The 20774-nt window shown below is 41.8% G+C and overlaps 1 protein-coding gene across 6 annotated transcripts in view; it reads right to left on the reverse strand.

Annotated features, from left to right (window-relative positions):
- Positions 1 to 618: 618 nt before the first annotated feature.
- The window catches only part of col4a6 (collagen, type IV, alpha 6), a 143504-nt gene continuing 123348 nt past the window's right edge, over positions 619 to 20774 (reverse strand). For 3 of the 6 annotated variants that reach the window (XM_026162554.1, XM_026162551.1, XM_026162552.1), the window contains 26 exons: positions 20189 to 20372; positions 19044 to 19088; positions 17341 to 17412; positions 16711 to 16818; positions 15092 to 15310; positions 14781 to 14939; positions 14337 to 14345; positions 11759 to 11929; positions 10857 to 11000; positions 10356 to 10478; positions 9576 to 9757; positions 9433 to 9496; positions 8729 to 8803; positions 8183 to 8290; positions 7965 to 8075; positions 7762 to 7833; positions 7268 to 7387; positions 7061 to 7177; positions 6703 to 6864; positions 6482 to 6580; positions 6213 to 6365; positions 4146 to 4262; positions 3873 to 4064; positions 3601 to 3772; positions 3393 to 3507; positions 619 to 3247 (listed from right to left, as the gene is read on the reverse strand). In XM_026162554.1, the coding sequence (XP_026018339.1) occupies positions 2987 to 3247; positions 3393 to 3507; positions 3601 to 3772; positions 3873 to 4064; positions 4146 to 4262; positions 6213 to 6365; positions 6482 to 6580; positions 6703 to 6864; positions 7061 to 7177; positions 7268 to 7387; positions 7762 to 7833; positions 7965 to 8075; positions 8183 to 8290; positions 8729 to 8803; positions 9433 to 9496; positions 9576 to 9757; positions 10356 to 10478; positions 10857 to 11000; positions 11759 to 11929; positions 14337 to 14345; positions 14781 to 14939; positions 15092 to 15310; positions 16711 to 16818; positions 17341 to 17412; positions 19044 to 19088; positions 20189 to 20372 (3354 nt within the window). In that variant the 3' untranslated portion in view covers positions 619 to 2986. The remainder of the gene's footprint in view (positions 3248 to 3392; positions 3508 to 3600; positions 3773 to 3872; positions 4065 to 4145; positions 4263 to 6212; positions 6366 to 6481; positions 6581 to 6702; positions 6865 to 7060; positions 7178 to 7267; positions 7388 to 7761; positions 7834 to 7964; positions 8076 to 8182; positions 8291 to 8728; positions 8804 to 9432; positions 9497 to 9575; positions 9758 to 10355; positions 10479 to 10856; positions 11001 to 11758; positions 11930 to 14336; positions 14346 to 14780; positions 14940 to 15091; positions 15311 to 16710; positions 16819 to 17340; positions 17413 to 19043; positions 19089 to 20188; positions 20373 to 20774) is intronic. The other 3 variants (XM_026162556.1, XM_026162555.1, XM_026162553.1) reach the window with 2 other exon arrangements.

Genomic DNA, 20774 nt, shown 5'->3' on the forward strand with positions numbered 1-20774 from the left:
ATCACTTTCGCGCATCTTACATCATCATGGTCACATGGCATGGTAACTTTGGCCTTTTAATAAATTCTTTGAACTGTTTTCTTTCCAGGGTGTAGTGATTGATTAGAGCACACATCTGTAATGACTAAAAAAAAAGGTATTCAGATGCACAAGTTTAATTTTAATTTGGATTTTCTCTAATCCACACATGGTCAAAAGTAAATTCCTCCACTAAGCTTTGGGTTAATGTCCTTTGCTAAGATGCTTTTGGTAAACAACATAAACAACCGCATACTTCCAGCTGGATTGGCCACTGTTCTTGGCAGCATGGCAGAGTTAATTAAAGGTTGTTGGTTTTCTGAGATGGACCATGGAGCCATTGGAAAGGCCTATCCCTTCTGTAAATGTCAGCCTGCTTTATCTATTCTAAAAACAGTTTTGATGTGTGTTTGGAGTCGTTGTCCTATCAGAACACCCAAATGTGCTCATGTTTCAACCGTCTGGCTGTATCTTCTATTTCTCTATTACATCCACTTTGTGAAATGAACCAGTACCACTGGCAGCAACATTTGGTTTTACAGATTTTATATTTAAATTCACTTCACTTCCTCATGTTGAGCTAAAAACAAAAAACATGCATTTGTTAAGTAGTTTTGAGACTTTATTTCAAAGTGTGTGAGCACAGAAACACACGTTACAGGAACAGACATGTTACGTTGCCACTTTTGATTTGTTATGGATCCTCTTTGAGGAAAACTGCATTTCTTTTCTGTCACTCAGGGATCTTAAAGCATGTTTCTCCATTTGGCTCTGAACGAGCGGTGAAGTCCAAACTGGCAATAAAGTGTGCTGTTAGCATCCTAAATCATCAGCGGTGAATATATCTCCCATATAAAAACACAGGCATGTTTTCCTTTCCATAAAATTTAATGTACACATCATTACCTTCCCATTCCCTCACTTCTCAGTAAATAAAACCAGGGGCTAGTGTCACGACTCAATAATTACAAATCTAGATTACAAAAAAAACAATACAGACACAAATGTACTATGTGGCACAGCGTTAAAGTCAGGGCTACCAGCAGAGAGAGACGTGCTAGAGGTCGTAGTGGTTACAAGTCATGCTGTAGCTTCCACTGTCCAAGCACAGATGAACCTGTTTGACTCAGAGGAAAACCAAATTTAATGCAAAAACAGATACAATTTCTAATTTTTTGTGTGTTTTTTGTATTTGTTTTTGCAAAATCTATATTTAAAGGCACAGAATTGTCCTTTTGCCATCTTCTTACCTGTCCGAGGACACAAAAACAAAAGAAAAGAACCGAGTAACAACATCATAGACCTTTGCGCTAACATGATTTGCTGAAAAATACAGTAAGCACTATGTACAGCAATAATTCATCTATCAGAGAGCGTGTGTTTTGTGTCTTTTTGCAAAATGCAAGCGAATGGCAGCCTTAAAAAGTGTGATATAATCAAAAGAAATACTTGTTTGGTCGCAGCATAGAGAAAACCTGTGAGAGTGGAGGTGGAGATATGTATGCCCCTTTGATGTTCTGAACCATCTGTGTCCACATCAGTGCAATAACAACAGCTCTCTATTGTCATTTTAGCTGTTGCACAGAAAAATCTGACTTGACCTTTAAAGTCATACTAACGGTAACGTAGCAGCAACCTGAGAGTCCCACTGTGAAATGTACACAGGCTTACGTGAAGCTTACGCTGGGACTTTGACATGTTTAGGAATACTTTAGATTGTTTCTAAGTTCCTTCTGTTCCCCAAACAGATGATGCTTCTCACCTTCTATATGAAAACCAGCACTTAAAGACATGAAACTTGCTTTGTTTATGTTTTTTTGTTGGAGTCCAATAAAAAAAATACTTCTAGTCTTTTTTTGTTTATGCAAAAAATAATTTGCTAATGAGTTATAGTTTTCCACAGATTTTTTAAATCTTTACATGAAGCTAAAACTCCTTTAATTCACACGTCCGATTGTAAGGCACCAAAAAATAATCCAAATATCACAAAAACTTAAAAACAAAGGATAGCTTCAACGCCATTTTTACCTCAAGCAAGTCACATGTCTTGGCAAGTTGATTTTCAAACCAATAATGAAGTGGCCGACATCAAATATACTGCAGGTATTGATGCAACACATGAAAAAAATTCCCAGTGTGTTTACAGTGGGCACCTTCGTGATGCTAAACTGCCGTAGAATAAAAAGTTTATGAAGAAAACAGGTTTCATCTTCCCAAAGATGGGATTTCAGTGAAGCTTTATATCTGCTTTGCTCAGATCAGCCCAATAAGATAATGCAAACTCGCTTTAAAACCTTAAAATCAACCAGCAATCTGTAATTTTACTCTCATCTCACATTAAGCTCTTATGTACCCACTTCGAACGTGATCAGCCCATTGAAAAGCATTTGTAGGCTTGTCTGTCCCATAGATATGACAGTCAGACGTCAGAGTTGGTGTAGAGACTTTCTGCCTGCTGTCAGTATCTATGGGAGCGACAAGAACCAATAACGACCAACTTCCTGAGCTGATAACCTTTAAATTGGGTGCTTAACGTGTGTGCGGGGCAGTTGTTTGCTAAATGGGGGTGGGGGCACTCTCCGAGGTAGCCGAGAATGATTCTCGCTGACATCTGTCACAAGAAAGCTGACACGTAATAAACACATACATAAAGAATAGCACCATTATCAGTGATAATCTCGAGAAGATCGCTCACACTGGGACTCTTCTCTTTCCTCCTCCTACCTCCAGCTTCTTCTTCTTTTTTTAAAAGCCGTTCATTCCTACAGGGGATTAAAAAACTCTCAAAATGGGGCCGATGTTGCTCGACTCGATTCTGAAACCATCACAGCACAGGAGAAAGGTCCATTCAGTCAGTCACGTGTTCTTTTTTAAATCCATCTCATCCTCCATCATAAATTCTTGAAATGTTAGTGAATCCCCTCCTGATGTTTCCCCGCCTCACTCCTCTATCTTTCACCTTTGCCTACTACAAGATCTTGCTGCACACTTGGCAGCGGCTGACTCTGGAGCGCTCCTGGCCTCCCTTCAGCGTCTCCTTGGCTGGCGAGAAGGTAAACTCATTTTCTGGATCCACGGTTGTCAGCCAGAAGCTGTATTTATTGGCAAAGTAGTGGCAGGTGCCCCTGGCGCCGTTGCACTCGATGAACGGAGTCGCCCGGAAGTCCTCCAGACAGGAACCAGGAGACACCAAGGACTGACCGCCGCCCTCTGCACCAGCTGCTGTGTGCTGTGTCAGAAATGAAAGGACATTTTTTTAAAATATGACATCTCTGAAGACAATTTGGCAGTATGCAGAACCATGGGGAGAAATAACCTCTTCATCTAATTGCTGGTCTAAATCTGTTTGGTAGAAGCTGCCATTAACTACGTACCATTAGGAAGGAGTATCCTATCCAGAGACTCCTCCAGCCGATAGGACAGTTGGGGATTGTCATATCCTGACTGTGGACCGCCACTGCCTGAGATGGAGCCTCACATACTGAACACCTGTGTTATTCATATAATCAGATGAAAGCTTCATTAATTGTATGCACATGTATATGACAGGCAGCTTGACTAAAGTAACACAGTGTACAATACCTGCTGATGTAAAGTCTTATCTCCTCCTTTTCCACGGGCATCATGGGTATGGATGCGGTCGTGGAGAGCCAGTAGGATTTATCATTGCGGCTAGCGTAGTAGCAAATCTCGCTGGGCGAGCAGTAGAGGAAGGGGATCGTGTTGAACCTGGGGAGACACGACCCCGGCTGACCTGAAGAGACAAAGGGAGGTTTTAAACCTTTAATTGTGCCCCACAAAGACTGCTATAACTAGTATTTATGGTTCATAAGAGCCTGACAGTGTTTTCATACCGAGGTCTTGGTTGTGTGCCTTCTCCTGTCCCTCTACATACAGCAGACTGTAGCCCTCCCACAGTTTGGCCATGCCTTGAGGACACATGGGAACCTGGGAGCTCTGGCTGTGCTTAACCAGAGTGTAGCCGATGCTGTGGCTGCGGCCGACGCTGCCGGGAATGCCGCGAGGGCCAATTGTACCAGGAAACCCTGAAGAAGACGGGGGAATGAATAAGAACATGCTAGAAGTGATAAGCTATTAAAAAGTCGAAGATAAACAAAAATCCTGACCTTGTGCTCCTGGGGATCCAGGGAAACCAGGAGGTCCGGGATCCCCAAGAGGTCCTTGAAAACCAGGAACTCCAGTCCTGCCCAGTCTACCCGATGGACCAGGGTTCCCCACAGTACCTGCAGCAGGAGAATATTTTACACTGCTTATCATTCATTTTTCATCTTCTCACTTTATTATTGTTTTTTCTCTCTCTGTACATTAAAACATGCCAGATTAGCTGCATATTATTTATACTGATGTTGGGGGAAAGTAGATTTTAAAACTCTATGTTAAAAACATTTGCCTTCTTTCACTTTGTTTGCATTTGAATGGAAGCAAACTAGCTTACCCTAAGCTGAACAAACAGCTCCTGTTTCCTGCAGGATATGAAGGATAACGCTCCTCCAATGCTATCTTATTGTGATGGAGGGATTTGTGTGTCGTAGAAGCTATGTTGTTGGTGGCAATTAACCTCTGGTATGTTCTCCCAAAGCAACTTATTCTGGGTGAAAAGGGTAAACTAAGTTTGAATCACGCAAACCATTTGGATCATTGTTCCTTGGCTGGGCTGGAGCTAAAAAGGCCCCATACTTGAGCCAAGCCTAGAGGAGAACATTGTCAGCAAGTGAATGGTGGTCAGGGTTTAGCCCATGAGGCCACCCTTCCTGTGGACACATTACTTGCAGGAGGAGTCTGATGCAGAGTGGATTAGGCAGTGGTTGAAAGTCTGTGGTTGGTGGTCTGATCCCGAGTTGCTAAAACTGACTTTGGGTACATGAAATGTCACTAGCCTGAGCTAGTGCTTAAGGCCAAGAGATACCGGCTTGATATAGTGGAACTTGCCTCAATGCACAGGTTGGGTTCATAAACAGTTTCATGCAGAGTTGTTGTACTTTGCTCCACTCTGCAGCTGCCCTTGGTGAGAGCTGTTGAGTATACTTGCAATCCCTTGGCTGGGTACATGCACATTGGGAGTTTTCTCTAAAGGACGACAGGGTCGGGGACCTGACTGGGAGAAACAGTCTGTCTGTCATTGGACATCTGCTCTAACGACAGCTTACCCTTACTGAGCGCCATCTTCGAATATATGGGAGTCCATTAGTGGACCTGGCACTGGGACTTCCTGGGCCGAAGGTCAATGATCAACTTTGTAATTGCATAATCAGATATGTCAGATATGCCGCTGTATGTTCTGGAGACTCGGGTGAAGAGAGGAGTAGAGCTGTCGTTAGAACGAGCTGGACCAGGTGGCAGGTTGGAATTTTAGACAGGACAGGCACACACAAACAGACAGCGAGGGTGTGCTGGAAACATTCGGCAGAGCCCCGGGTCCCCTTCAAATCCCACCTGGGGCAGTTTATGGCAAAAGGAGACATGGAGAGATGAGAATTAACACCTCAAAGTTCAAGGCCATGGTCCTCAGTTGGAAAAGCGTAGAGTGCCTCTTTGGGGTAGGGGACAAGTAACTTCCCTCTTATATCTCTGGGTCTTGTTCACAAGTGAGGGGAGAGAGGAGCAGGTGGCTGACAGATGGATTCAGGCTGCATCTGCAGTGATGTGAATGCTGCATTGGTCCATCATGATAAAGAGAGAGCTGATTTACTGGTCAACCTACATTCCTACTCTTACTCATGAATAAGGCCTGGTCAAGAGCTCTGGGTAGTGACTGAAAGAATCAGATCGCAGATACGAGAGGTGGAAATGAGCTTTCTCTCAAGAGTTGTTGGGTTCAGCCTTAGAGACAGGATGAGGAGCTCAGCCACTTGGAAGACACTTGGAGAAGTCCCTTATTACTCCTTGACATTGAAAGAAGCCAGTTGAGGTAGTTCAGGCATCTGACTAAGGTCCGTCCCAGGTGCTTCGTAGGTGAGGTGTTCTCAGTGAGGGCCCTGAGGCAGATTGAGGACATGCTGGAGAGATTACGTATGTTGGCTGGCTTGGGAAAACCTTGATGGACTCACCCAAAAGAGCTGGAAGAAATGACTGAGGAGAAGGAAGTCTGGATGTCTCTGTTATAATGGTGCCCCCGTAACTCTGTTCAGGTTAAGTGGATGCAGATACACACTTTGTTTGTGCCTTCAACTCACCTTTACGCCCAGGAAAACCAGACTGACCAGGCTCTCCAGGGTTACCAGGGCTTCCTCTTTCACCAGGGAAACCTGGATCACCTTGTGGATATGGCCCATTTGGCAGTGAAGCTGGAAATATGACTCCAGGCAAACCTTTTGGACCTGGAAACCCTGGAAGGGAAAGGGTGGAGAAAAAGAGGGATGGAGGAAAGATAAAGGGTAGAAGAAAATTAAGAAGAAATTGTGGGGAAAAGAGTGGGGGAAACTAAAGACTTATGCTGTCCTACCTCTAATTCCTGCCGTTCCTTTGCTTCCAGGAAAACCAGAGTCACCTCTAAAACCCTGGACACCAGGAATTCCAGCAAAACCACCATCACCCTTTTGTCCTGAAGGGCAAATACATAATGTTTCAGTTTATCTTTTTTTTAATTGAAAACATATAGGAGCAAACATAGAAAAGAAGAAGCAGCATTTTTAGTTCATGCCATGTATTTTAGCCATACTCCACCTTTTAAACCAGGTCTGCCAGGGAATGCAGGACCTCCAGGTAATCCTGGTTCACCCTTTGTACCAGGGTTCCCTGGGAAGCCTGGCAGACCAGGGTCACCTCTGTCTCCCTGAGCTGTGCCTGGACCAGGTGGGCCGGGAAGACCTGGAGGACCTTGGACACCTGTAAGAAAGAAAAAAGGAGAGGAAGAGAGAAATTCAATTCAAGGAAGGTTGAATAAATTAACGTTGAAGGGAAAAGAAAGAAAAACTAAGCATAGAAAAGTATAGGAGAATATAAAGGGAAAAAAGAAAAAAATGTGAAAAAAGAAGAGAATGGAAAACAAAATCATCAAAATTGATTAAGGAAATGTATTTACCATACTGTCCATCCAGTCCAGGGAGACCTGCATCTCCTGTAGGTCCAGGAAAGCTTTCTATTGATCTGGGTCCAGGAGGTCCAGGGATACCCGGGCTCCCTTTCAATCCAAAAGGACCTGATATACAGAAAGTAAAAAAATCTATTGCTATATATATTATTGCACATTGAATCTGCACATTTTTGATTTCATTGAAGTCTATTTCACCTGGTTCTCCTCTTTGTCCTTTTTGGCCGGGATACCCTGGAACACCGGGTTGGGAAACACCTCTTTCTCCCTTCAACCCTGGACTACCAGAAAGGCCAGGGCTACCTCCCAGAATTGCACCTAGATTAAAAAACATAAAGTTGTTAAATCTTTCATCTTTGCAAGCCTAAAACAATCAGACGTTGACCCTGATGAAGAGGGTGAAAAGGTTGAGCTTTGCAGAAGCAGTATGCCTCACAGCTTTGAATAATGAACTTTTCTGCAGACACACAAAGGGCCAAAATGCAAAACTGCTCATCTTTCCTCAGTTATCGAGCCTTAACTACTTGATACATTCATCTATTCTTACTGGATCATGCTAAGATTAGCTTTAGCTTTGGATTATCTGGCTTATTGTACATCTCATTTTGGTTTACTGAGTACTGAGTGAGTAGTGAGCTGTGAAATAAAGCAAGAAATATAGAATCAGCTGGTGTGTGAAATGTGATTCTTGCCTGGGTTTCCAGGCAGGCCTTTAGGTCCTGCTAGGCCATTAAGGCCATCCAAACCAGGTGGTCCGGGAAAACCTAAAATAACAAAAATAAAACAAACAAACAAAACATTAAAAACACTGGAAAAGACATTTTATTAACCTCATTTGGAAAAATCATTGTAAGATTAGTGTCTGAATGTAGTGGATTTTCTTTTTTCCTTTCACCTTTAAACCCACGATTTCCAAGGAATCCAGGCCGACCAGGAAGCCCATCAGGCCCCCTTCCTATTCCTGGCAATCCAGGCTGACCTTTTGGTCCAGGGAAACCAGGAGAGCCTGCAGAGAAGAAAAACGACATCTCAACACTTTCTGTAAATACAAATCTCTACGACGTCATGAAGGAATTACTGCAACAGGACTTTGTTTTCTTAGGAGTTACTCACCCATTATTCCATACCGTCCCTGTTCACCAGGAATCCCCTTCTGTCCGAGGAAACCTGGATTTCCTGAAAATCCATTATCGCCAGGTTCACCAACTTTCCCTTGGTCGCCTGTCGACATATTTAAAATGTTATAAAACTTCTGAAGAAATCAGAGATTGGAGACCAACTCTGATCTCCCAAAAAGCTTGTCCCACAGTACTAAGAATTTCTTCACCTGCACTAAATATATTTATTTTACTAAAAATAAAACATAAAGGAAATGTAAATTCTGATCCATGTCAACAAGTTTGTAAAATATGACAACAACAACACTACAAGTGATGTGATGCTGGATGCTTTTCTTTATTTACAGAGATGTGAAAAGGGAAAGACCATCTCTGAATCGAGGAGGGGGCCTAAGGGTCCATCTTTCACCATCTTACAATTCTGTGATTGCAGCCGTTCCCCAACTCTCTGTGAATGGTACTCATGGCCATTGATCAGTGGTTGCTGATCAATGGCCATGACAAATAAAGTTTCACCGTAACCGAGTAAGGTGAGTCTTACCTGGGATCCCTGAATCTCCTTGTCGGCCTTTAAGTCCTGGTGCTCCAGGATAACCAAAAGTTTCTCCAGGTAGTCCTAAGAGAAAAAAGCATTTAAGTCAATGGATGTTTGATTTGATTATGAACAGATGTAAAGAAGATGTTTATCACTGATGGTAGACTTCATATGTACTAGTGCTGTGCGATATGAACAAAATCTCATATCCTGATATAACACATTTATCGTCCCGACAACGATATAAATCACAAAAATGTAACATTTTCTGTAAATTCTGTGAATCTCGGGCCACTTGCGTGAAGCTGGGTGTCGTGTACCTTATTTGAGGTATTTTCATTAATGCATACTCCAAAATTTGACGTTTGAGAATACTGTATATTATCATCGCGTCAGTTTATTTTGAAAAGTTGGAACAGGATCTTCGGCTTTATTGTGACACTTTTATGTGGAAAATAAACAAGCGGATGGCGGAGCCACATGCTGCAAACAATAATGCATGAAAACAGTCGCTTGCCCATGCATAGTGCGTTTTTTTTTTAAATAGAAGAGAACGTGAGAACTATTAGAAATTAATATAGCCACTACAATATTGCCGTAAACAGTTTATTTTGGGACACAACAAAACAAATGATAGTGTAATACAGATGTTCTCATATCATCATCCGATGCATATCGTTATATCCAACAGCACTAATATGTACTCTTACCTTTGGCACCAGGCCGACCAACTTCTCCAGGCCTTCCAGATAAACCTGGAAAGCCATTATTGCCCTAAAAACAAACAAACAAACATCCGAATTTTAATCTCTGCCTGGCAAAATTTGCTACATGTATATGCATCTTTTCTTACTTTTGGTCCCACAGTGCCGGGGAATCCCATAATTCCAGATTCTCCTTTTTGTCCAGAGAAGCCTGGAAGTCCTGTTTCCCCAGAAAGGCCAGGTTCTCCCGGCAGCCCTTTACTCAGATCAGGGAAACCAGGAGCTCCAGGTCGTCCTGGACGACCTGGAGCTCCTGGCTGACCCTTGTCACCTGGTAACCCAGAGAAAGATCAGAGTTTGTAACACAAGGTGATGGATGTTCACAGCAGCAAAAAGCAGTTAAATTCTTCATTAGAGAGCCTACATTTTGCAGAAGTGCGAACAGCTGCAGTTCCTCTAGTGGGAACTTGGGGCTGGCTCTGAAGGTCAGTATCTGGAGACTCCCGTATCAAAATGCTAAACTTTACAGCATGTTTTCAGCATGTAACAAAATGCTGTTTTAGGGGTTTACTGATAATTTCCCCCTTCTTTAAGAGCACAGTACAGATATTTTGTTTGTTTGTTAAGCTGAGAGGTATCCCAACACAGGCAACCGTAGATGCTCTCTGTCTGCGAGGCAGTATTTCCACTAATCTGAGTCACTGCCCCGGCCCTCTTTATTGTGTTGGTCCTCTCAGCTTCATCCACCAATTCAGTGTTAAAGTCCTCATCTATGAAAAAACTTTCTTATTTTACAAAATATGTAACAAATATGAATCTCTTCTCTAAATGATTTAAAATTCACCAGAAGATCCTAATAAAGTGTGCAGTTAATTTATGCCCTTCAGATTATCCGGTGACGTTCTGAAAGAAACAAAGCACCATGTTACCTCTGGGTCCAGTAAAGCCGGAAAGGCCGGTTATTCCAGGGTCTCCGATGTCTCCTTTCTCTACAAGCTCAGCTGAAAAAGGTCTACCAGGAAATCCGGGTGGACCAGGTAATCCTCTGTCACCTGCCAAAGTAAAAACAGAGGAATGTTGCCCAAAATTTAGGATGAGCATCTAATGGTGTGAGCCCTGCAGAAACCTACCAACCAATGGGAATGCCTTAGGACAAATGGAATTCAAATGTACAAAACTAAATATCTGGGATGCCATTAAAAGTCTAACTTGTTCATGTGAGATTGTTTGCAGCAAGTGCCCTTTAGATGCTGTTGTGACAGAGCCAAGTATTAGGCGGGAACAAAACAAACAGTGGGGGAATTGTAGCCATGCTTAGCCATGTCACACAGTTTGCCTCATGATAACCTCAAGGAGTAGCATCAGCATTGCTAATTCATTCTTTTATTGGCCCAGGATCAGTACACTTATTCCTGTGGGGGATATTTTACCTTTAGTTCCAAAGAATCCAGGTGACCCAGGGCGTCCATTTGCTCCAGGCACTCCAGGCTGTCCTTTCACTCCGGGAAATCCTGAACTGCCAGGAGGTCCTGCAAATCCAGGGAAGCCCATCATTCCTTGGATGCCTCTGTCACCTGTGGAAATTAGCATAGTTAGTCACTATTATGATATCTGTAACAAAGCAGAATGGCAGTGACAATGTCAGTAATACTGGACAGGTAACTGAAACATATGAAGCAGAGAAAAAAAGTGAAACGTTTGCCCGTCATTGGTTGGCTCTATTGCGCTAATAAGAATTAAAATGAACTGAGAGGTCATGCTTCCCTTAGGCAGCATCATTCAAGGGTACAGCACACATTTTCTTTGTTATTCAGATGGCACTCAGGTTTATCTATCCTCGAAGCCTGACGACACAAACCTGCAAAAGTGTGCGTTAAACGGCAGGAATGTCTTACAGACATACAGACTTGTTGACCTCTAAATTCTGATGAAACTGAGGTCATTGAACTTGGCCCTAAAAATCATGCAAACATATTGTCTAACCTAATTATCTGGGCTTCTACTAACACTGTGAGATATCTTGGAATTGTTTGACCAGAATTTGTAATTCATTGTTATCAGGCTGTCTTAAAAACTCCCTGAACAATCTTAAAAAAGTAATCTTGTTCACCACCACACCATGATCAGTACATTGCAGCACTGACCGTATTACTGATGTTCGTACAATGGTGATATGAATTCCCCAACCATGCCTTTATAATGTGGGAGTCAACCAGTAGGATCACTCTGTCCATCATCATAGTCAGTAAAGTCATGATCAACATCTAACACGACACCACTAAAAATGACAAATGTGGCCTTGGAAAAAAACAAAAAAACTACTTCTGCAGACCCTTTCTTCCTGGCGTTCCTGGAATTCCATCTATAGTCCCTGGTCCTGGTAAACCGGGGCGTCCCCTTGTTCCTGGTAACCCAGTAGCACCAGGTCGTCCGGGAGTTCCTTTCATCCCAGCAGGCCCTGGGAAACCTGGTTCTCCTCTTTCTCCTTTCCGACCAGGGAAACCTGCCAATAATGGAAGGAGAGACAGTGAGAAAAACAAAACACTGACAACAATCTGACATTCATACAGACACATGGAAAAAGGGCTGCTGGCTAATTATCTGGAAAAGCATGCAGTCTTCGGGTGCTTACCAGATTTTAAAATTACACAAATACAACCTCAAATGAACAACAACACATTTCATAATGTAGTCCAAAAGTCAATAGTAGTTAGCATCACCTTTAGCAACAATAACTTGATAATGTTCTGCATGATTTTATCAGTCACATCATTTTCTAATAATCTTGGCTCAGTATTCTTGACAGCGTTACTTCAGTTCATGAAGGTTTACAGAAATTAATTTATGCACAGCTGAACAGAGCATTTAAGTCATTGGTTCTGTTTCCATGTCTCCCCTGTGTCGATGCTCCATCACGCATGCTAACTTCTGTCTCCATGTTTATTCATCTGTTTCCCAGTCGTGTCTCTCGCTGCCTTGGTTCCCTGTGTTCAGTTAGTCCATGCTTTAGTGTGTGTGTCTCATGTTTCCTGTTTTATTTTGATAGTCTGTTGTCCTGTCAGTTTTGCTTCCTCCCTGTCTGTTATGTCTGATTAGTTCCAGCTGTGTTTCCCTCTGTTTCCCATCATCTCGTTATCCTCCGTGTAATTAGTCTGCTGCCTTTTTTTTCGTTACTTAGTAACGCAGTAACACATTGAGCGTACGGTAAAGTAACAGTAATCTAATTACTTTTTTGTAGTAGTAATCCCTGACTTTTCTCTCTACTTGAAAAAGTAATTGGATTACATCACTTTTAACGCATTACTGCCCATCTCTGCTAATGACCTTTAACATTTAACATGACAACTGAGCCCTGTAGAGTCTGAGACGTACCTCTTGCACATTTTCACTGAGCATTGCAGGACTGATTGAAGGCGAATTTGCTGGTAGGACCGCTCCTACACTTTTTACGCAATGCTTCTTCTTTTTGCTTTTGTTTTTGTTTATTAAATACACAATGCAACATGTTTTGTAGTTCATCTGAGGCTGTGTTTGCCTAATTTTAAGACCTGCTAAGGACCAGACTATCTTTATTATGTTCTTATAGGTACAACCTTAGAATTTAAGACGCTAATCTTTCTTTTTGACCATAACTGTATCATAATATAATAATATGTATTATTATCTTTTGTATGAGGAATACACTTACCTCCGAACAATCAGGTTTTAAGCTAGTTTTTCTATCTTTTAACACACATATTAAAGCAGCCTTGCAAACAGCAACAACAATGCCATCACACATTTCTTTACAATACTTCATTGCTGCGATTGGTCTGTAATTGCACCCAGATTGCAGATTTTGTTGCAGAGACATGAAAGCTCAGTGTGGCTAATTTTGATACTCACATTACAGGAGAACCAGCCGATTGGTAATCATACCGTTTCTGAGTGCAATTCCAGACTAGCAAGGTTAAGCCATCTAAAGCACACTAACTGCTACTGTTTACATTCTTAAAAAATGAACCCATTTTCAGCACATCTGTGCTGCAAAGTTGCAGCTTATCACTTTTTGATCAATGCAAGGATGCGCTGAAAATAAGAAGTCCCTTCAAGAGTGTAAAATAAAAAGCTTCTAGCTTTGAGTTAAACAGCATTTGCCCCCAAATCTTCAATTTTCACACAAACCTGTTACAGTTAATTCATCAAACACATCTGGAACTGATTAGACAGAAACACTTAGTTCACAATGAGGTTAGTCGTTTCTGCAAGTAAGAACAGCAAACAGTGGTTTTCACATTTCCTGCGGAAATGCTTTGTTTACAGAACTGTTACAAAATATCCATCTGGTTCAGTCTTTCTGTGGGGTGTGATGATGTCATTTCCTCTAGCATCATAGTTTTATGTACTTTAAAATAGTTATTGATGCAAACACAGTCAAATGGCACGATTATGATGAAGCACCTCATCAAACATAGGCAAAAGTCATCGTCTCTTAGATAATGAGGTAACACTATATTTGGAGGAGGTAAGCTGCTCCACCCCCTCCCAAAAGACAAAAATAAATAAAGAACAAAAAAAAAATTACATAAATAAATTAATATGCCATTCAATTAATCAAAAATAATTTGAAAATAATAAATAATATAGGCGTTAATGTTTTACTTTGCCTCTGTATTCATTCACCTTCATATTAATTACTTTCCTTTACCATCTTTTTTTTCCAGAGACGTGGTGTTACACCCCATACGAGACTCCACGACTGCACTGTGGAGATGGACATTTGTGTGCAGCGCAGATGAGAAATGAAGGCAGCAGTTCAAGTGTTTGTTCTAATACACCAACAGCAAGAGGATGGAGGAAATGCAAGCCAAGGGTGGCGCGGCTGGGAGGGAGGAGAGATGGACAATGGGACGAGGGAAAGAGTGTCTCACCTGGGCAGCCTATAACGAGTGACCCAACACCAACAAAAAAAGGATGGAGGGATGAGAGGATGGATGGAGATGATGATGGTGGTGGTGGTGTTGGGAAAAAAGATGAAAGTGACAAGGAGGAAGAACAGAGACATGGAAAAATACAACAATACAAAAACAAAGAGGGAGAAGACATTCTCGTGGGTGATGCAGTGTTTGATAAACAACACGATTCAAACGGGCAGCTGTGATGATGGAGACTGTGAAAGAACGATGTGAACAAAAGAGGAATGAACCAGAGCTGGTGCAGGGATGAGAGGTGAAGGATTTCAGTAGAGATCACAACAAAGTCATATTTCACCTTCTTTTGCAATAATTCACACTAAGAATCTCTCAAAGGTACAAATTCGAGTGTAAAATGTGCAAAAAATATAACAAAACCCCCAAATCATTTCTTTCTCTCACCTGGTGGTCCTCTCAGACCCTTACTACCATCAGGGCCAGGTGGACCAGGAATGCGACCATCTGGGTCACCTGGAAGCCCAGGAAGGCCAGGATTACCAGGAAAACCGTTAACTCCGCGTTCTCCTTTCCGACCAGGAGCACCAGGACGTCCATCAAACCCTTCAAGAACAGACTTTGTTTACAAAGTGTTGCTTGCAGAAGCATTTAAATGCTAAGTCAGCTGGCATTTGTTATTTCAGGACACCCATCGAATACTATGTTTTTATTTGTTTTTATTAAAATAAGTAACTGACTTAAATCCTGCTACCCACCAGGCATTCCAGGTCCTCCAGGTGTTCCCGGCTGGCCCTTGTCTCCAGGAATTCCTGGTAAACCGTTCTGACCAGGAAATCCAGGTGTAGCTCCTAGCACCTCTCCAGGCTGGCCCTTGGCTCCAGGACGGCCTGGGAGACCGTCCTTACCCCTGGGCCCATCAAAACTCTGCCCTGGGATACCTGGAATACCAGGGTCCCCTCTGGGTCCAGTGAAACCTGCAGGGAATGACATCCCGAGCAACGCATTAAAATGCACAATAGTGAAGTTGGAAGCACCCTCTCTATCACTCTCTCTGTGACAGGAAGTTGTAACCAACCAAAGTTAAGGACAGGAAACCGCCAAAGATCAAGGTTAAAGATTAAATATCGATAGACTGAATGTGGGGGAAATTCAGAATTTTTGATTTCAGATGAAGTTCTGTGTGCACTCTGAATGTAAGCAGTTTATGTGAACAGATTTTTTGACAATTTGTCCCAGGTAATCAGTCTGCTATCACAAACAGATTGCATGTAATTACCACTTGATCCTATTTAATCACAAAGTGATAGCAGACTGACTGTCTTTTTGCCATTTTAACGCCATCTTGAAACACCAAGGTTGCTTTGAAGACATCACCTGCCCATGCGCATGGTTGTAGACGTGGCCCCTGCAACGCGAACATTTCAAGATCTCCATGTTTATTGACATGTTTTAAACATGTCATTTTGTTTACGGCACAGCCTCCAGTAACTGCCTAATCATAAATGCAGCACTAGAAGCAAAAGAAAAACCTGTCAGGGGCTGGGTCTGTGACCCGGTGTTTTGGGTTTATTTTGTATTTGTGATTTTATTATGTTAAGATTGAGATAATATTAAGTTCTGGTGTTATTATTTAGTTGGGGTTTAGTTGAGTTTTATTCTAGTTTTTGTTCCATCAATGTCTCCTGATTTACGAGTCGTTTCCTGTCCTCTGTGTAGTCGGTCTCGTCCTCTGTGTTTTCACTTTCATTTATGCCAGTGCATTAGTCTCTCCCTTCTGATCCATGTTCTAATTGTCACCCTTGTGCTGTCGTGTCTATGCTCCATTATGTTTCCTGCTTGATTTTGTAAGTCTTGTTTCCATGGTCAGTGTGTTTAGTTTTGCTTCCCCTGTGGCGTCATGTTTATTTGTTTCAGCTGTGTTTCCCCAGCTGTTTCCACTTCCAGCATTACCCTTCGGTGTGTTTAAGTCGCCCATCTTCCTCTGTTGAGTGTCGGGCTGTTTGGTTGTCTTCATGTCAAAGTTTCCAACTGTCCGGGTTCATGTTCATGCTCATACTCATTTTCATGTTTTGATTATTTCACAGTTACATTTTTGCATGTTCGCATTCAGTTTCATGTCCTTGCCTCGTTCTTCTATTTCTTTTGTATCTTGTGTCTGATTTTGGGTCCAATTCATAAACACACCAGCTATCCCTGCCATGTAATTGCATTATAAGAAGGCCTAAATCAGAGATTAGAGGATAATTAAATTAATTACACAATTCAATTCACATTACAATAAAAAAAACTTTGAGTTTCATTTGTAATTATTTGACTTTTGCATGTTATGTCTTATTGCAGTCTGGTACAGAGAAACCCCACCACGCAATTTTACCTTCAGGTCCACGCACGCCTCCGGTGCCGGGGTCTCCTCTTTCTCCTTTGGGGCCATCAAACCCTGGACGTCCAGAGGGCCCTTGCAGCCCTGGTTTACCTTTAAGACCTGGCAAAGAGGCACAATCATTCTGATGATTTGTTTCCCCAGTTTGTAAGCAATAGTCACAACAACATTACAAGCAGTAATACAGACAAAGTTGTTTCATAAAATTATTAATGAACATATTCATCTTATTTCTGTAAACACTGATTGAGAATCTTAATAGATCAACTACAAAACCTAGAGCCACAAAGTAAAATCATGCAATTTGCACCTGTATCTACAAATGAACAATGTGAAAGTGCATGCAAAGAGGACCTATTATGCTTTTCTCCATTTCCTGTTGTTCCATTGGTAGATTGGTGCATTAAACATGGGCAACGTTTGAAATGTTGAGGTCATCTTGTGTAAAATTAAACTACTACAATTTATTCTTGGATCCGTGATGTCATAGAGAGGGATAGGCAGCCAATCAGAGAACATATGGTGTAAAGGTGTGTGTGTGTGTGTTTGTGCCTAACTGTGATCATCATAGAGTTTAAGGCTTTAAGGCTGTAAAATCACCATAAGACATCTGTTAAATCGTACCTGGTTGTCCAAGGAAACCGGAATCGCCTGGGTCTCCTGCCTCACCCGTAAATACGCAAGCCAGAGTTTGTCCTGGTAGCAGTCATACACAGGTTAGCATTCAGACCTCAAGCACTTGAATACACATTTAGAGTGAACACTTGGACACATAATAGCACATCTACAAATGTATACCTATTTATATATATACACAGTTTTAGAGTTGTGTATTCTTTTCAACTAATCAAATCAGGGCAAAGAGTTGAAGTAGCGCAATGTAGCACAGGTCAAAATCACATGTTAAATACAAACAAAGACTTCAGTATAGTGAAACATCAACTTTAACACCATGGTAGACATATGTGATAATGTATTATTATAAATAACTGCAAGATAAACACAGTGACACAGTAAAATGTTGGATAATTATATTCAGTGAATGTTTTGTTGAGGTGCTGATTGTCTATCGCCTCCACTCACGCCAACAGAGACTTTTTGTGCAGGGAGTTAGAAGCAAATTCTTTATATTAAGAAGATAATGGGAATTAGAAATCCAGTGCAGGTTTTGTGTTTCATTTCATTCATTAATTAAAAGCATTTAGCAGAGGTTTGGCTTGAAAACATGCGCAAGATTTCAGCAGCTTTGATTGGAAGCCGAGCGCGTATAAACAGCCCTGAAGCTCGACAGTCAATCATTGACTGACTGGGCCTGAGTGGAAACCCTGAAGATGCAGGGAGCGAGAAGCTTCCATTGGCCTCGTCATGAACAAATGATTGACAGTTAGCCAGTAGTTTCCAGAGTGCACTATGTTTCCCATGATTAAAGGAGGCTGGGGCTTTTTCTGAAAAGACTTCCCTTATGAAACATTTATAAGCTGTAATAAGACCTCAAACAATAGTCTGGTCTCCCAGACTGTGAAAAATATCTTTGACACAATGCTTTTTGACAGAGCTGCAGAAACACTGGAGTTTCTTAGGTGTTTACCAAGGGTCTACTAATATTACAAGGGCAGAATGATAAAAAGGATAAACATGGGCTATTTAGGAAAATGCAGAACCTGGCAACCCAAAGCTAATGAATGGCTTACATCCAGGCTATCACATCATTAACCCTCTGAGATCTAAGTCATCATCTGTGCCAAACCTAAGCTTAACTATAACCCCAAGCAATCAGAATCATTCTTTCTTTTTATGCCCAAATCTTGGCAATTAGGGAACGAAGACAACAACTTTTGTTTAACCAGATTATAGGCTTAGGTTTGGATTATGATCACAAGTTATTTTGTCTCCCTAAATATACTGAGTAATTTTTCCCTTTTCTATCTTCGAGGTCCTACAGGCTTGACTAAAGCAAAACCCATGGTTATATTTTTAATGGTCATCATTGATACCACGTCTTCTTTTCTCTCTGTTTTAGTTTCATAAATTATGACATTTACAGTTCTTTACACACTATTGCAATAACTTTGGACCCAACTGTTTGTGGGAGGTTTACTGGCCTAAAAAGTTTCTCTAGTTTCTGAAAGTCATATAATTGAAGCATCATTCATTGAATGTGGAATGCTCATTTTTTGAAACCCATCGGACAGACCAAACAGGTTGCTTCCATTGTAAACAGCAGCAGCATAGTCATCCACCAGCTGCTCGTCTGCCTGCAACTAACTCTAGAGGTTCTGTCAAAGGCTCACTAGCCTGGCTGGTGGATAAAAGAATCAGTTACCCACCCTGTCCCTCCTCGGCGTCATTAAGCCCTTCACAGATGCTTTCACCTGGATAGATACACATGCACAAAGGAGGTCAGAGAGACGAGGGGATGGATGGATGGGGGAGATAAAGACAGGTAGAGAGAGAGGGAGAGGCAGAAGGTGGCAGCATACAAAGCCACTTAGGTTGATTTGCATGCCCCAATAAAGCCATTGAGTTGGGTTTTCATCACAACAGGTATCAGCAAATCAGCAATAAGTTCATTCAGTTCAGGCAAAAACAGATTATTGCCGTCAACATGAGAGGAGAGAGAGGAAGGAGGGGCATCTGTGCGCCAGCGATGCATCCAAACACTTCGTTCTCTCTTAACTCCTGCCAGCGACAATAACCTTCATATTAAAAGCAAAAATTAATCAGTCGTCATGGTATGAAAGCACACATTCATACTAAAGATGAGTGGCCAGCTGCTGCCGAAAGGCTTGTGTCATTTAGTCTCAGGAAGATGCGGGCGTCTGCTGCCGCCATCATTTTATATTCATTGTGGCTGTAGCAAAAAACTCAAAAGTGTAGCTAGAAGCTGACTGTTGATAAGCTAAAAAAAAAAAAAGATTTGCAAAGGAAAAAACACACATAAACTATGTTTTGGTTTGGTTATGTAAATTTAGTTTAGCAGCAGATTTTTGGGTAAAAAGCCAGACATGGCAAACATCAAACTTCTCACCTGTTCTGAGACTAAACAAGCACAGTCGTTTTAGCTTAATCAGCAAATACATCATCATCATTAAGCATCAATCATTCCATTAAGGAAGCAGTTTATAGATTGTTGGCTGCAGGTGAAGTGTGTAAGTACATTAATGGAGACCGTTAATCATTTCGTTAATCGTTTGCTGCTGCAGCCGAGGAAACACGGAGAGCAGGAAGCTGCTTTGGAAGAGGAAATCTAACAAGAGCCACAAGCTCTGTCCAAGTCCTGGACAGGCTGCCTCACAGAGGTCTTATAATGATCTAGCATGTGAGGACGATAACTGTTGTGTGCTGAGGATGGACAGTGATGGGATGAGGTGGTGTGGATATCGCCCTGTGGAAGAAGACTGTATGACACACATTCACATATTTTCTGTCATTCTCTGTCTCACGGACACACACTCAAAACACCATTATTTACCTTTCTCTCCAGGTGAACCCGGTATACCTGGAGAACCAGGTATACCGGGTTCTCCAGGGTCTCCACGCAAGCCGGGTGCTCCATCATAGCCAATGCCCGGCTCACCAGGGCCTCCAGGACGTCCCTTAGAACCTGGAAACCCTTGAAATCCTTTTTCTCCCCTTGAGCCGATGCCTGCATCACCCTAGAGAGGAGAGGAGAGGAGAGGAGAGGAGAGAAGAGGAAAGGAAAGGAAAGGAAAGGAAAGAAAAGAAAAGAAAGAAAGAAAAGAAAAGAAAAGAAAAGAAAAGAAAAGAAAAGAAAAGAAAAGAAAAGAAAGAAAGGTGAGAAATGGAAGAGGGAATGGAAAATAAGGAAACAGGAAAGAGGATAGGCCATTAAAGGAAAGAGAAAACCAAGAAGAAGGAGAAAAGGAAAGTTAGAGGAAATATAAGAAAAAGAAAGTAAAGAAAGCAAAAAAGGGAAAGCAAAGAAGGTGAGTGGTAGAAAATATGAGTAAAACAAAAGAAGGATAATGAAAAGGTGGGAGAGAGAACAGAAGACAAAAGAAAATAAAAGGAAGGAAAAGAGAAAAAGGAAGTAAAGA

Source organism: Astatotilapia calliptera, chromosome 3, assembly GCF_900246225.1.
Source record: "Astatotilapia calliptera chromosome 3, fAstCal1.2, whole genome shotgun sequence".
Classification (NCBI taxonomy): Eukaryota; Metazoa; Chordata; class Actinopteri; order Cichliformes; family Cichlidae; genus Astatotilapia; species Astatotilapia calliptera.